This window comes from Aythya marila (genome assembly GCF_965140915.1).
Source record: "Aythya marila genome assembly, chromosome: 1".
Lineage (NCBI taxonomy): Eukaryota > Metazoa > Chordata > Aves > Anseriformes > Anatidae > Aythya > Aythya marila.
This window is the reverse complement of record NC_139042.1, coordinates 160,924,011-160,940,370: the sequence shown is the minus strand read 5'-3', so window position 1 is coordinate 160,940,370 and position 16,360 is coordinate 160,924,011. Positions and strand designations below refer to the sequence as shown.

The following is a 16,360-nucleotide window of genomic DNA, read 5'->3' as shown; positions in this document are numbered from 1 at the left end:
TTTCAGCTCTCAGAATTCAATACTTATGAATCTCCTTCATCATCCGTTTACCCCAGTTTTATTCAACAAAGTGAAACTAGAATAAATCAATGTTGAATTTGATGACAACCTTCTCTCTAACAAAGGAAAAGATGAAACAAAATTTGCTTATAAAAGCAAAACAGACACTAAGGATATTGCAATGAAATATCCCAAATGCTTTTCTTTCTTTTTATTAAGAAGAGTTTTCCCCTGAAACTAGGTATCAAAGTTAAAATTACAGCAAAATCTGACATTTTTCAAAATGCTGTTTGAGATGCTATGGCTAACATTTCTCAAATAAAATGAAGAAAGCGCAGTACCCAAGAGTATATACAGGGTTTTAAGAAATATTAACCTAACTTTCTGGGCACCGCAACCTCCAGTTAACTGAAATTCTGAAAACTTGGCCATTTTTATCTACGTGCTTATCTATAAATTTCACCATTAAAATGTAGACCACAAGCCCAAGGATTCATATACATATTGATTTAATTAGTTATTTACACACATAAGCAGATGAGTACATATTTAGATAATTAGAAACCTCAAATAGTTAGGGAAGATACTGTGCAGATATTCTCCTTGAAATCAGTGTAATTATTCCTATAAATAAAGTTATTCTGAGGTATTAATTTTTTTTTTGCAAGACAGAGGCTGTAATGTAGAATTTTCCCTTGATGAAATTTTTGTGGCCGTCTTTTGCTGTCAACAAGAGTGATGTGTCTATATATTTCCCTTGACAAAATACACATCGTTTTATCAGCCGAATCAGAAAGTGGCAAGACGATCAAAATAGGAAAGTGCAGCTGACTATAACAATTTCACCACTAAGTCACTTTGCCAAAGGAAAAAAATGATGAATTTCTGTAATATCATGCAAAGTTTGATTTCTAGGCTGGCAGGCAGGAAACATTCAGCTGTCCGGAGAAATGTTTCATTTGTATCTGAGGTAGATAGATCAGCAGTTTCCATGGAAGGCAGTGCAATAAAATTGTAAAATAGGGAGAAAAAAAAAAAAAAAAAAAAAGTTTTGTCTGTGGGCTTTTTGTTGTTGTAGTGTGTTTTTTTTTTTCTGTTTTCTGACCATCATCAATATATATGGCCCATTAAACAAAAAATGATACACAAAATTATTCAAATCCATTGAAACCCTTGATAATGTAGAAAAGGTTCTTCAATTTGAGACAAGTTATAAACCTAGAGAGAAACTACACACTAGGATACAACTACATGTCAAAATGAAGGGTCCTGCACTGAAAATGGTTTGCATACTGGAACAAGTTTAGCACGGTGAATGAGTTTGGGTTGGTACTCTACTAACACAGATTTTACCAACCCTAGTATCAAGCTAACACAGGCTTATTCACATGATGTTGCATAAAATTCTGTGTACTGGTGCTAATACAAAAATTGTATAAAATCCACATGGTACTTAAAACACAATGAGACCACTGTCCAGGGATTTGTTGTTTTATCTTTTTCGATTTTCTCAAATTTATGGCAAACTAATCTAATTTGAAAAGCACTGAATAGATAAATATTTCATTATAAGAAATGTCTATGAATAGCCTAAAAGTTCTTACTTCCCATCTTCACTGATAACCTTACTAGCCTTGATATAAATTATTATAGTCCAGATATATGAACTTTTGGGAAACTTCTAGATTTTAAACTAATATAAAGAAAACTCAGGTGAAGGATCATGGTGCAGTACTCTTTCATTGTTTTCCTTTCAGTATTCTATCCAGCACTGTGATGTTCCTGTCCTTATTATTATTTTTTTTTAAATTGCGGTAGCATAGCAGTGAAAAGGGACTGTGTTATTTAAAGGCTATCTGATTTGGAGCTGTTTATTTGCCTAGGATAGTTAGGAGAAGGAAAACAGTTTGCCTTTGATGTAGCAGAAAACATTTATTTTTCAACATCTAAGTTGTTAATATATTTCTGTGTGCCCCATGTATTCAAAGAACAGCATAACTGTAGTTTATTGGAGTTCTACAAAATAGATGAGAATCTCAAAAAATCACAGAATTTCAAAATGGTAATTTGGAGAAAATATCTGGCAGACCATGTAAATACAGCAGTATTTTACATGGTATCCCTAACAATTCAATTAATACCTGAAGGTTACATCAATGATTTTTAATTAAATTTATTATAACGTTAACATTTTAATATTTTAATCTGACAGCATTAACTATATAAAGAGGAAATGTTCTTTTAGGACAGTAATGTAGATCTTTTAAGAATATAGTAGAATTCAGAAATAAAGAGATATCAAGTTCAGTGGCCTGCTAAACACTTTAAATTTATAAAAATTGCATGACCTAACAGATCCAGACTTTAACAAAAACTAAACATTGCAGCTTTTCTTTGATTTTTTATAAAACTGTATGATAAAAACACTGCACAGTGAAATCACAGGCCAATAACTCATGACCTTTTAAAAAGTAAAATAAAGTAATAATAAAAAAAGGAAACACTAGGATAACTTAATGTTTGTGGATACTTCAATGGGCTTATTATGTTTCGTTGCTAAGATTTAGAATATTTATGTAACTTTGTAGACATAAAGGATTCAAAGATATTGCTAGATTTATTTTTTAATTTTCCATAGTCAAAGCTGTACAACATAAGGTTGTTCATAATTTTACTTACCTGAATGCTGCCTGATGCCGTTGTTGAAAAATAGCAGCAAGCTGAAGTTTGGCCTCAGTAAGAACCTCTATATCTTCAACAGAACACTGGGATATCTCCCCATCATATTTGTCCTGTATGTTCTGCACAAGATGGTTAAGACTTTCTTCAGCTTCTGTCAGTAAAATTCCCTAGAGAAAAACACAGCATTGAAAATTGAAAAGGAAAGAGAGGGAGAGAGAGGAAAAGAGGGAGAGAAAAGGTATTCTCTTCCATTATAATCTACTACCACTACACCCTAGAACAAACCAACTTTAATACAGTGTACCTTTTCTTTAAGTAGCTGGGATTTCTAATTTTGATTTTGCACGTTTACAGATTCAATTTGCTGAAACTAGGAACATCTTAACTATGCCTGTACTATTGTAATTTATGTTCAACTACACCGTATATCATAAGATAATATTTTATGGGCTTGACAATTTTTCATTCCTATCATTATCTTACAGCTATCGTTGATAATTATATACTGTACTTTTAGAATTTTATACAATAAAATACAATATTAAAATACAATATTAAACAGGTTGCAAGAAGTATTGCGTTCATTTCTATCTGTAATCTGACAGATCTTTGAGAGTAGAATTTATCCTGAAATTTCAACTGTAATTTATGCTCATTCTGGCAAACAGATCTGTAAGAAACTGCAAAAGCCAAGTCTAAAATGAAGTTAATTTTATGTAAAAGATCAGTTATCAAACTTTCAGCAGAATTCAGAAAGAATTCAAAAGTTTGTATCATCCAATATCTTTCTTTTGCCAGTTTGCTCAGTGAATTCTGAGTTCTATTGTAAAAAAAAATAAAAAATAAAAAATAATAATAAATAAATAAATAAATAAATAAATAAATAGAATGGTTGAAGAAAAATCAGAAGTGTAAGAAATATAGTATTGCCCTTAAATGAGCTTGATTCAAATTAATTTAACAGTTCTATTGTAGTTATTCTGTAGATGCTATTTTCAAGCTACACCAAAACTTTTAAGTTTCTAGTCCATGGTATGTAGCAATTGCCATTCAAAACCATTCACCATTTCACCAGATGTATTTCATACAGTATTCAGTTTGTTACAATGGCCAAAAGTAAATACTTCTGAAGTGGAAGGCACCTCTGACGGAAGAATATGTCAGCCCTTAGTTCTTGGCTTTTCATTATGTGAAACTGACAAGCATGAAGTTTACAATTTACAAACAAACAAACTGACTAACTAAGAACCTGTGGTATTTTTCTCTAAAATAATTTAAAAGAGAGAGCAGGATAAAAAAATTGAGATATTTCACATATGAATTACTTTGCATTTATTTGTAGAGCATACTGTACCATCAGAGTGTAGAGCATACTGTCCCATCAGAGTGTCTACAACAGCCACCTCTGAAAGGAGATGATTTTAGCCTTGAAATCCCATTCAGTCTCTATTCTTGTTGCTGAAACAGTCATACTAAAATCTGATTGTGACAATATGGACATTTATACAGAATAAACTAGCCTGTAACCACTACACATATTTGAAAAAGTACACTGAACCACAAAGACTTCATGTGTGGCTAATAAGATTAGAATCAGATTAGGAACAGAAAATTCTAGTCCCTTTATTCATGTCATTTTACCATCATAATTTCTGTTACATTGAAAACATTATCAAAGTTTTTGGAACAATCTGAAGTTTTTAAAGCTTTTTTTCCTAAGAAACAAAATTACCTTCAGCATGGCCATATTTAATTCATCTTTACAGTCAACGAGCTGCACCATTGTGCTTCTTTGTTCCTGTTGTCTTGAAGTCTTATCAGCATTAACTGTCAAATGCATTTCAAATGAAATTTCAGATAACAGAAGCAGAATCAAAGCATTTTCAGAAATTTGAAGAATATGCCCTTTTTTTCTCTATTTCAATAACAAAATAAGTCAGCAAAACTGGAACGCAGCTGTAATAATATTAGCTATATTGGCTAAAATGCCTGGAAAAATCTTATAGTTTAATATTTCAAAAAAAGACTGATATGTTCAGCAACATCTAATCTGAATATTTTTTTTAAATATGACAGTTTAATGCATATGCAGTTATTAAAAGTGAAAAAAACTATGCTTGAAAAGTTGCAGAATACATCCACTTTTCCACCACCCTTATAATTACCTTTTACATTTGAGGCTGTAACTCCACTTGGCTCGTTATCAGCAGAATAGATGTGTTTTTCCACTTTTTCAGGTATAGTATTTATTGTGTCAGATAGGCAAATGATGAAATGCATTTTGGCTAAGGTTAATTTATTCATAATTTGTTGGTTGCACAGTGGCAGCATTGTTAAAGACAGACTCCAATTAAATATGTCTTCCAGTACCTACAAGAAAGTTAATAATTGGTACTATTTGAAATGACATATCTTACACTTGTTGAGGGCACATTCTGCTTCTATGTTTATCAACAATTAACATGAGTAATATTAGTAATATGATCTTAGTCATTAGTTGATGTTTTCCTTCCCAAACTTAATTCACTCCCCAGCAGCACTTGCTACAGGTGCAATGATCCATTTTCCCATAGAAGGTGCATCTATTCCTCTATGTGAGTTCTTGTTTTCTACATTGTTCATAGTGCTCTTTTAGCTAGGGTAAAGCAAAAAATACGGAGGTAAATGTGCAGTTCATAAATTGTAACTCAAAGGAAGCTCTGCTGCTACAGTTGACCCTAACTAGAAAGATGAGGCAAGGAAAAAAAAAATGTTATTCATTACAACATCCTTCCTTTATCTTGAGTTTACTATTCTCACTTAAGATTAATAAATTTAGAAGCTGAAAGTCTATACAGCTTTGCAAAATCATGAGGGGACAAATAAGAACTCCATACAGAATTTGAAGTGTTCAATTCAAAACTTCGAAATAAAGCACAACTTCACAAAATAAATCTGAAACAAGTGAAATCAAAAGCTGTCAAAATAGACATCTCATTTCTGTCTTCTAATATCAACTGTTGTAGGAAACACAACCATACTGTAAATAAAAGGGATGAAAGTGGAAGGGAAAAGTGTTTTTTTTTTTTTTTACTTCAACAGTTTGTCTTTATGGTACAGCTTCTTTTCCTCATTCTGCTAACATTTACCTCTATGGGCTCAATGGATCTGTGACAAACAAGTGAAAGAAAACAATTAAAATGAAAAAAAAAATCTGGATGAACATGTAATTTTAATTAAAAAGAGAAATGACTATTGATTAACTGGTTTACAGATTCACCTCCTTTCTTCTTTTTTTTTTTTTTTTTTTTTTTCAAAAATGGACTTCAGCCCCAATCTGAGTTAGAACAAACCTACAAAGACAGCTCTGATAGAAATTAAAAGGCCAGATGACTGATGCTCTTGGTATTTTAGCAGAATGAAAAACAGAAACTACATATCACGATGAAACATCAATAATTCTACCAGTATGCTTTGCACAGACAAGGCACAGATTTGTACAAATACCATTCCCGTCTGAAAAAAGGCGATAATGAAAGTTGCCTCTCCCTTAAGAGGTCAGTCATAACAATTAAAATTTATGAAACGGTAAACTGTTGAGAATAATGTTTTCTATTTACTGCTTTTTGCTAATAAGATTTATTTTCTGAACCAAATAATCTCTAACTGATGCCAGTGAAATAAACCTTTATGTATAGAATGCAAATTTTAGTATATTCAAGATTATTTTTTTACCTGTAAATTTGTAACAGTCAAGAGAGATTTTGAGGAGTCAAATCTCTGTAAGGCCTGTAAAAATGGACAAAAAAAAAAAAAAAAGTGCTTAATATGAGTATAAAATAAGCAAGTTAGCAGAGCAGTAGAAAAGCATAGCACATTTCCAACAATACTTTGAGGGCTCTGAAAATACCAGCAATTACTTGGCTTCTATGGGCTTTACATTTCTGAACAATAACCTTAGACCCAGATCTATCCCTGCAACTCCTATGCCATTCACCATGACTCTTCAATTTGAATCAAGCTAAGAAAAAGGCAGAGGAGTTAACCAAAAAAAATCCAAATTCTGGGAACTCTACAGCCACCAACTACCAGTTGTGTTTCATGTTCTTTACACTTCTGAGTCCCAAACCTAACTCCAGACTTAGCACATGCCTCCACTGCTATTCAGCAGCACACAGAACTGTGAATGGAATGAAAGAAAGCACTACAGGTCAAAATGAACTTGAGACTTCAACATTCCCTTGAGGGCTATAAAAACAACAGATATTCTTTGGGTTATATGTGCTTCAATTTTCTGAACCCTAACCCTAATTCCAATCCCTGCTCAAAAACCCTTTACCTTTTCACCAGGAGACAAATCTGTCTACTGAGAGGAAAGAAAAGGTAGACTTAAAAATCCTTTCCAGTCTTCATCCTAACTGAGAGCTCTGTACATAACTGTCAGTGGTATTCTATTTTTTATTAATTCTTTTATTAACTCCAATGACAGATATAACCCTATACCATCTCTGTCATTCCCTGGAAAGTGGGTCCTTCTCCTCATTCTGAGAGCTGTACAAAAGTCCAGCAAGCACACATCTTCTATTTGTGTCACACCTTAGCCAAAGCCCAAATGGTGAACCTTCTCTGCTGTTTACCCAAACATTCATCTGTGAACCCCATTAGGTGGGATTCATTAAATCACGTGACAAAATTGACCAGACCTCATCCTAACTCTATGAGCTCTTCAGACAATACTCAAATTCAGAAAAAGACTTAAAGATGTATTTTAACCTCACTAGCATCAGTAAGGATTAAATGCATTCCTTAATGTACCAATGAAGAGAGAGATTGTAGAATCACCTCTCCAGTGAGGATGCTAACTCATTAAGGCTCAACTTTGTGAAAACGTAATGAAGCTTGTACTATAAGGAAAAGCATTAGATTTCAGGTTCTTATCTTCCCCTGAAATTAGTAGGAAAGTGACACTGGCGAGTTAAAAAATCAGACTGTTTGCTAAATATTTTCATTTTATTTTTTAATATATTCATTTTTAATATTTTACATTTTAATATTTTACTTTTGTAACATTTAGGATTTTTCTGAGATTGTGTAATGACTTGCAGATTCGGCGTATTTGCAGTTACATGACGAGAACTGAGTGTTATGGTTCAGTCAAATTATACTTTATTGGTGTTTACCTTTATTTGTTCAGTCTTTCTGTACCCTGCTGGTATTTTCCATGGAATTCTTTCTCCACAGTTAAGCAAAGACAGTTCATGAAAGGCCTCTGTAAAAAATCCTATATCTGTAAGTACTTTGATCTGTGAAAAAAATAACAGAGGCTTTGGTTTAAAACAAACAAACAACAAAAAATAGTTAATCTTTTTGCTCAAAATATAGTATATTTAAAGGTAATTTTCAAGGAGATTTGGCTACTGGAATAGTACATGGATGGAGAATGTTCTTCAATGGAAAGAAATTTTTACATTTTTTACTGAGTAAGTGAAATCTTAAAGATGAGTCTTTAAACAAATGAGGAGGGTAAAAGAACAACCCACCACATTCTTCAGAAACATGCTCCTGACAGAGGAAAAGATCTTAATTCATCTGGTTAGAACTCTGAGTGACAGTCCAAGATCAGCCCCCTTATCAAAATCAGTTTCACAGATGTTGCTCATCTTAGTCTCATGCCACTCAGATATTCTTCCTAATCCATATCAGCATTTCCTGGAAATATCTAAAACCAGTAATACTTCAACTCTTACTACAAGTTAGATTCTTTTGAAAAAGAAAACAAAAAGGGATTATGAAAGATAAGAAAAAAAGTGAAAACACTAGTGAAATGATAAAAGTCTGTTCCAGAAGTCTGACAACATGGTTTCACCAGGATGCTGACAACAGATCTGGAAGTGAACATTATGAACAAATAGATTATGTTTTGCACAGTGGAAGAAGATAAAAAATATCAAGTAATGAGTACGGATCTAAATACAGAAAAATCTTTAATAATCATATCTTTAATGTTAATATCTGTTAAATGGAAAGTAGAAAGAAATGACGGAAGTATTTAACACTCACTGTAAAACACCAGCAATAACACTATCTAAATAATTCTGCATCCTACAAAAATTAAGAATATAAATATTTGCAGTTAGCAAAATAAATTGTAGAATAGAACAAGTTACTAAGAAACACTAAGGATCAGCTGAACTTTAAAGCAATGCTTTTCATAGTAGTGATATATGAAGAAACATTAAATCAACTGCATTTAACAAAGAGGTAAAACATTTATTTCAAATACAACATGTAGTGATAAAAAGAAAGGTTCTTTGATTACCTTGAAGATTCTTCCTTCAATGCATTTAGCTGGGTCCTTACAAATCTCAGAAACAAAGTATTGGTATAATGTGAACAATGGTAAAATCTGTAGGAAAATATTAGGTCATCTAGTTATAAATGGCATAAAGCTTACAATTACAGAAATGTACTTTGCCATTATAGATCACAAATACATTGGTAATAAAGGAATACTGCTTTCACTTCCACATGGCAGAATTAACACCACTATTTCTCTTACACTCTATGAAGGATGAACCTTTTATGAAGTTCTTCAGCTGACTAAAGCTAACCCTTAATTCCTTAGTACTATCTTATATACAGATACAAAAAGTAGAATGCAAAGTTTCTCCAAAATTATTCTCTTGGTTCAAGTCTGTGGTTTTTTTTGGTTTGGTTGTTTGGCTGTTGTTTGGTTTTTTTGTGTGTGTGTGTGTGTTTGTAAGAGTGTAAAGATCCTGATAACAGGGGGTTCTAAAACTGCCTGCATTTTGATTCCGTAACTTTTTCTGTATAAGTAACAAAACAATAAAATGTTGTGAGCTTTAAAAAATAAACACAATGAAGTCTAGTAATTGTCTAAGTGAAATGATACCAGTTGTAAAATAAACTGGATGCTGATGAGACTTATTGACAAATTAATTTACTTTCATTTCAAATTGAATACTTTTGTAGAGACAACTACATGAATGTTAAAAATAAATAAATAAAACTTTCTATCAAACACACACTGTATTTATTATTATTGAAGATTTCAGAAACAAACAAACAAACAAACAAACAAAAACCAGATTATTTTCTAACAGATATATTTACTTATTCAAACTTAAAGAACTTCCAAATTTTAATTATTGTTCAGCTTTTACATTTTTCTTCACTTTATAATGTCTCTGAGCTTGGAAAACACTAACAGCACTGTTAGTTTCTTTGTCAAATCCACTTTCAGTTTTTCATAAAGTAGCTTCAGAATTTGGATTACAAAAGCTTCAGGCAAATATTTTAATTGTACCCAAACAGTTTCCAAATGCAGTTTGAAGTGCTTCTTCAAAATGAGGCTCTGAAGTATTTTATTTTTTTAAATAAAAGTTTAATCCTGATGTATTTTGATTTGTGTCAAATCTTCTTAGTGCCCACCATCCAAAACCTTCAAACACATTAAATATTCAGTGGAAATGAAGCTCTCATCCTGCTGAAACTGTTGTTGCTTTGACCATGATCTATGGCCCAGATCTATATTCTGCTAGTGCAAGTGCAAAAGGAATCAAAAATGTGCATGCCGTGTGAAGCAAGCAGTCAAATTAAATGTCCCTGCCTCCAGGTAACTGTCTGCTCCTTGATCTCACTCAATCTCCCATAGTGAGGGCAGTTAGCCAGAACTTAGTAACAAAGTGAACTCTGGTAAAGCAGGATGGAAAGAAGCAACTACCAGAGATAAAACAGATGTTTAGCCTGAAGTTCCAGAAGAAATCAATCAAACAAATGGCTTACCGACAAAAACAGGAGTAACTTGCTGCTTCCTCCTCTCTAACCTCTCTCCTATCTTCACCCCCTAATCTTTCCTTACTCTTTTGCTGCCAGCCACATGATCTTCTTCCCTCCCTTGCACTGTCTCTGACACTTGCAGGACCTTTGCCTGAGTGATTTCTTCTCATTAAAGCAGTAGAAAACTATCTACCTCTTTTGCTGCAAAATTTTGTGTCAAGTCAGGAGTTTATTTACAGAGATATCAAATAATTACCTGATATGATGTAAGAAAATTTGTTGGAGCATACAGGTGCAAACAGGAATAGATGTAGACTTGCACCTTTTCGATACTAGTAAGTTTTTCAATCTATTTATTCCAACGTATGTATCTTTGCAAGAAGTTGGATTAAACTGGAAGTGGCCAGTCATTAAATGGAAGCAATGGCCACATAATCAATGTAAGAGGGCAACTGTGAAAACAGTCCATACCGAGTAATCAGAGAATGTGAGCAAGGTGCCACAGAACCTAACCATACAGGTATTTTACTAGAGCTTCCGTGGTTTGTCATAAATATATCCAATACAATAATGTAATAATTACAATATCATAAACTAATACTTACTGTTAAATTTTGTTTTGCACAGTGTAGTTCGAACATAAGGAAATTCAGACTTGCAACTACAGTAGAGACATCAGCTCTGTAGCGATCAGAGAACAAATCTATTCCAGGAATGAGCATATTAATTTCATATTGTGCAAAGTCACAATCAGATGTGGGGTGTGGAAGAGAAGCTCTAAACAGGGTCTGAAAATAATAATTAACTGCATGTAAAAAGAAGTGTAGGCATTTAAGAAACACTAAAGACCTCTGACTCTTTAGACTTATAAATGACTTATAAATGAAACTCAGTTAATGCAAAGTATCCAGCTGTTTCAGGACAACACATGAAAAATACTTTTACTAAAATGATCACTGCTTTATGTGTGAAGTTTATGGTGAGGAAAAAAAAAAAAAAAAAAAGCTGTAACTAGTCTATGGACAGCATTTCATGGTACTGCAAAACTGAGAAACTGATCTAGGTGCAGAAAAATAATCATAAATCAACCAGTACTCCCCAGGTAATGTGAAATCTTCCTAAGAGGCCAATCGCATTTCTCTCAGATTCCAAGCCAAAACATTTCAAATAAATCTCTGGAAGCACTGGGGAAAACAAACAAACAAACAAACAAACAAAAAAAAACTACTAATAAATTGCTAGGGATTCTTACAAAGATTTCTTAGATTAATTCTTAGGAAAAGCCTCTGATCAGCACACAGAAGGAATTTAATAATTTATTTAAGCATCTCCATAGTCAAGGAAAACGTAGACAAAAAATGCATAATCTTTTTTTTATTTTTATTTATTTTATTTTGTTATTTTTTCCATAAACTAAGAGCAGTAGTTTGATTTTACTAATCCTTAAATACTTTTTGAGTAATCACCTCAATCGTGACTTCTGGGAGAGACTTCTGGCCTCTTTAAGGCCAATTAGAGGCTAGTTCAGCCTTTAACAGATTGCATTTAAAGTCATTCTGAGTACAGTATTTCAAACTGTACATACATGGAAATTTCATCTAAAATGCCTAAACTAAGTGAAGCATGTACTGTTATCCTCCTGAATAAATAAATATATATAATGTAAATGTAAATAATGTATAATGTAAAAATTGTAGGCAGCAAGCCTTGCCACTACTTCTCTGCCACATAACCTGACCCTACCATACTAACAAAGGCTAGTTCAGCCTTTAACTAGGTCAGCTAGTGCATCTTCAGTGATATAATTTAAAATGGACGTGAACTTTAAGGAAGGAACTTAAATATTCCTCCCTTATAAAGGGAGGAAAACTAACATTGTCTATTGTCTTCCTATTGTCTATATGAAGGATATTCCTTCCCAATTGCGTTTATCATATCATAATTAGCAATGATATGCTAGACATACTCAGATCTGAGATATTAACAAGCCTAAAGTCAATAAGAGAGGTGGAATTTAAATAAGGTTATAAAAGAGCTTTCCAAATCACAGAACAAATTATAGGCTTGAACTTGGCAAGGTTCAGTGACAGTAATTGATTACATTTTTCAAGACTTTCACCCTGCAAGGTGCTCCTATCCCAATTAATATCAGACCCACTTCAGTCAAGTCACAATTATTTCTACCTTTATACAGCTGCAACAAACTGTTACTACTATTTCTGTCAAAAGGAGGAATCAAAATTGTTCAGGTTTGTACCACCTGCAATTAGAGAGCTAGAAGCTAACCAAAATTCTCCTTTGCCTCTGTTTCTTCAGCTTGTTCTCCCTTTGCTGAAATTAACAAGGTTTTAAATGCAGCCAAACAGGTCAAACAATCACAATTGTGGCTGGCACAAGATATTAGAAAGTGACACTGGTTTGTTTGGAAGTCAACTAACTTCCTATTACTGCATTGGGATGAGTTAGTATTGACCCCAGTGGAGTCTAACTGACAGAATACTGGTTCTTTTTCCAATATCACATTTGGTACTGATATCTTAAAACTTCCCTTTAGAAGTAAACTGAAACTCTTCTTTTTCATTCATAGTTTGTTTCTGAAAGTTTTCAAATTTAATTTTAATAGGCTTATTTTCTTTGTAAATTAAAATAAATAATTTTGACTACCCTCATTTTTTTAGAGCAAACTTCTTATGCAATTGATATTTTAGAAATATAATTTTCAATGCTAAACAAAATACCAAAAAAAATCCTTTTGTAAAGAGTCTATTCTACTGATTGAAAATTTCTGACAATCTGTGAAGACTTTGTACAGATCAATGACAGCATCCATCTATTGTTGATGCCATCCACCTCTTCCTGAGCAGAAAACTTCAAGAGAAGAAAAATATATTTGACTGCCAAATATTTTAGTTATCTTCACTTTTCAGTATTTCATTATTTCTCAGAGACTCGCCTCTCATTGAAGTGATAATTTTTAGGCTTTAGTACAGGAATAATGTTAAAAAACAGAATAAATACATCTAATCTAATGTGCATAAATTGTCAACTACCTCTGATCTCCAGGTTTCCTTCAGTCAATCAAAGTGAGAAAAGAAATATTTTAATAGAGGGTTATTGTGATTTAAATATTAGAAGCAATTTGTCATTTGTGAATTCTAACTGAAATCGTATACGTACCTTAAAGAGTATAGCAGAAAAATAGCAGTGTTTAGTTCTTAATCTCATATTCGATGTTGTTATATACCTAAAGTACAACAGATTGTAAGAAATATGAACGTGTCCATCAATGTAAATTATTCAAACTTTTTTTTTTTATCTCGTATAATAATGATACTAACAGTCTAGATGTTTTCCACATTGGAAAACAGCTGCCTGTTTTGTAGACAGGTGTTCTGCCATGTCATCCAAGCAATCATTTGACCTAAGGCATACCCAGACAAAGGGAGTTGTCTAGATTCCCTTTGAAGTTAAGGGAGAGAAACAGGCAATTTAAGAGCAAAAAATAATCTCATCCAAAACTAGAAAGATAAAGCAGGTCTAGAAACTCAAAGTGTGTTTCTTTCCATAAAGCCTAACATATCCAGCACATGGGCTTTCACATGGTAGCTGTCTACCTAGATTAAACGAATCCGACAAACTATCTCACCGTCATGGTATTAGGATATTCCTCTGATTTATAATATTCAAAATCTTTAATACAATTTCAGTCCTTTAATCTGCATCTTACAGTCTGAGAATAAATTGCTCTAGAAACTGCAACTAAAGGGAAGGATGTCTAACAGCCCAAGTTAGGTCTGAGTAAAAAAGATCTGCTTCAGCAAGAAGCTGAGAGGATTGCTTCCTCCAGATCCCTATGAAGAGTTGGAATGGACATAATAGTAATAAAGGCACAGTGCAGCAAATATGTGCCAGAAGCACCTTTAAAAGTGGCTAAGGATTGGGTCTTGCCTAACTGAACCTTAGGTTGCACCACAGCTCAGAATGAGAAGAGCACAAACGTGGTTTAGAATCAACTTGAACTCACTCCTTTTCCTCTTGAGGGCTAATTCTGAGCTGCACAATGTCATTTCATGCTGAAATACCCATGTTAATGCTTTCAAAGGTACTTCACTTTACAGATATTTTACAGTGTTATTAATAGGCCCTGTTGCCCAGCTAATGTAGTTTACACAAATGAAGCTCTACCTTTTCATGGTATAATGTTTCTAAGGTCACTTAGAATTGGCATGGATATTTCTAAGTTTTATATTTTGTACATTTTATATAGTGTATGATATATTGAGAAACAGCTTAGAATTACATCCTTAGTGCTTTACCAGCAGTCAAGCAGTACTGTACTGAAATATTTATTGATGGTAGACTTTCATACAGTAATTCAAATTTCATTTAGTTGTAATTCACCAGAAAATGAGTACTTTAGGCAGTAAATCTGTCCTTAGGATACATTAATATTTAATATGTGCAATGACTTGGGAGATGTGATATTTCAATTGAAAATCAATAAGACTGTAAAATCCTTGTGCTTATGACTTTTTATCATTTTGTTTTATTTCAATGATCTCTCCATATGAAATACAGCTGCAATTACGATCGAAGAGCACGCCAGAAAAGGGAACAAATACTGTTCGCCAAAAAAGCAACTTTCTTCCTGAAAGGAAAAATTCCTCTTGTTTTGCTGAGTCTTTTCTATAGCAACTCTTTAGTGTTTTAAATTAATTTCAAGTTGCTTAATGTTCTGGATAAGTAGTTCTTTTGAAAGAAATGTGTATATAAATATATATATATGCAAAATATTTTTTTTAAAAAGTACTTACTGAGCTATCTTAGCCACTAAAACTGCTGCATGTAAACATCCCCAAATTCCTGCCTGAGAAATAAATTTCTGACTAATATCAGTAGATCTTCCAACTGCAAAGTAGTCTTTAGCATTTTTTGGAAAACCTAACTCTTGCCAGTTGTTAAGAGCATCAGCAATGTTGAGTGTTTCATCAAGGGCTTGACACCAATATTTAAAAGCAGCTCTGTAACACATAAAAAAAAACATACTCATCATATTGCTGACATTTTCCAAAGTGAAAGATAAGACTGGCTTCATTTTACCTTCATTGCCTGATATATAAATAATTCTGATTAGGTCAAAAACTGAAATACAGTTTCTAAGCACACAAAGATACCATTGGTGTTCAACACGTTCATTCAGACTTTTACTAAGATTAAATTGTCAGGAGATAAATATTACTTCCTAAAAACATATAGAGATGCTTAATCTTATAATTAGCTAGCAAAGAAAGATGAACTATTTACAGAGAAAAATCTGTCAAAATATAGCTAAGAGTGAGAGAAAGAAAAGTTATATGGACCTGAAGACAGCACAAGAATTTATAAAACTGTTCAAGTGTGTAAGAATGACAATCAAATAATGAAACCCTGCTCTTTTAAATTCCAGTAAAAGTGTACCTTTTGTTTCCAGCATAAAAGTGAAGATTTCCAAGTTCATGTAAAGCCTGAACCTTGAGGTCTCTCTGGTTGTTTTTTTCAAGGATTCCTGTTATTTATTATTTCATCAATGAGAGAAAATATTGTCACATCATTAAGTTAGTTACTGAATCTTGAACAAATTTTGCATGAAAAGTAGACACGCACTGTCATGTTATTCAGTGCATGAATATCACAGAAAGATTTAATAGGCTTGCACATTTTGCCTTCAAATGTACAATTGCTTATTCCTACTAACTCAAAAGACAAGAGTATTATGTATTTACAATTTTTGTATTATTAAATTTTAATTAATTAATTTCTATATATTGTATTGTTAAATTTTTGTATTATTGTTTTCTCAGACTGAGAAAACATTCTCAGGCTGAGCTTTAAATATATGAGTAAAGCCATACTAGAAAGG

At 32.7% G+C, this 16,360-nt stretch overlaps 1 protein-coding gene across 1 annotated transcript in view; it reads right to left on the bottom strand.

The window, feature by feature from the left end:
- CFAP54 (cilia and flagella associated protein 54) overlaps nucleotides 1-16,360 on the bottom strand; it is a gene marked incomplete at both ends in the record, with an annotated part of 109,035 nt that overhangs the window by 27,054 nt on the left and 65,621 nt on the right. The window contains 10 exon segments of the mRNA XM_082752042.1: nucleotides 2,680-2,849; nucleotides 4,415-4,509; nucleotides 4,848-5,052; nucleotides 6,397-6,450; nucleotides 7,842-7,964; nucleotides 8,981-9,067; nucleotides 11,067-11,249; nucleotides 13,639-13,705; nucleotides 15,276-15,482; nucleotides 15,919-16,006. Of these exon segments, the coding sequence (XP_082608168.1) occupies nucleotides 2,680-2,849; nucleotides 4,415-4,509; nucleotides 4,848-5,052; nucleotides 6,397-6,450; nucleotides 7,842-7,964; nucleotides 8,981-9,067; nucleotides 11,067-11,249; nucleotides 13,639-13,705; nucleotides 15,276-15,482; nucleotides 15,919-16,006 (1,279 nt within the window).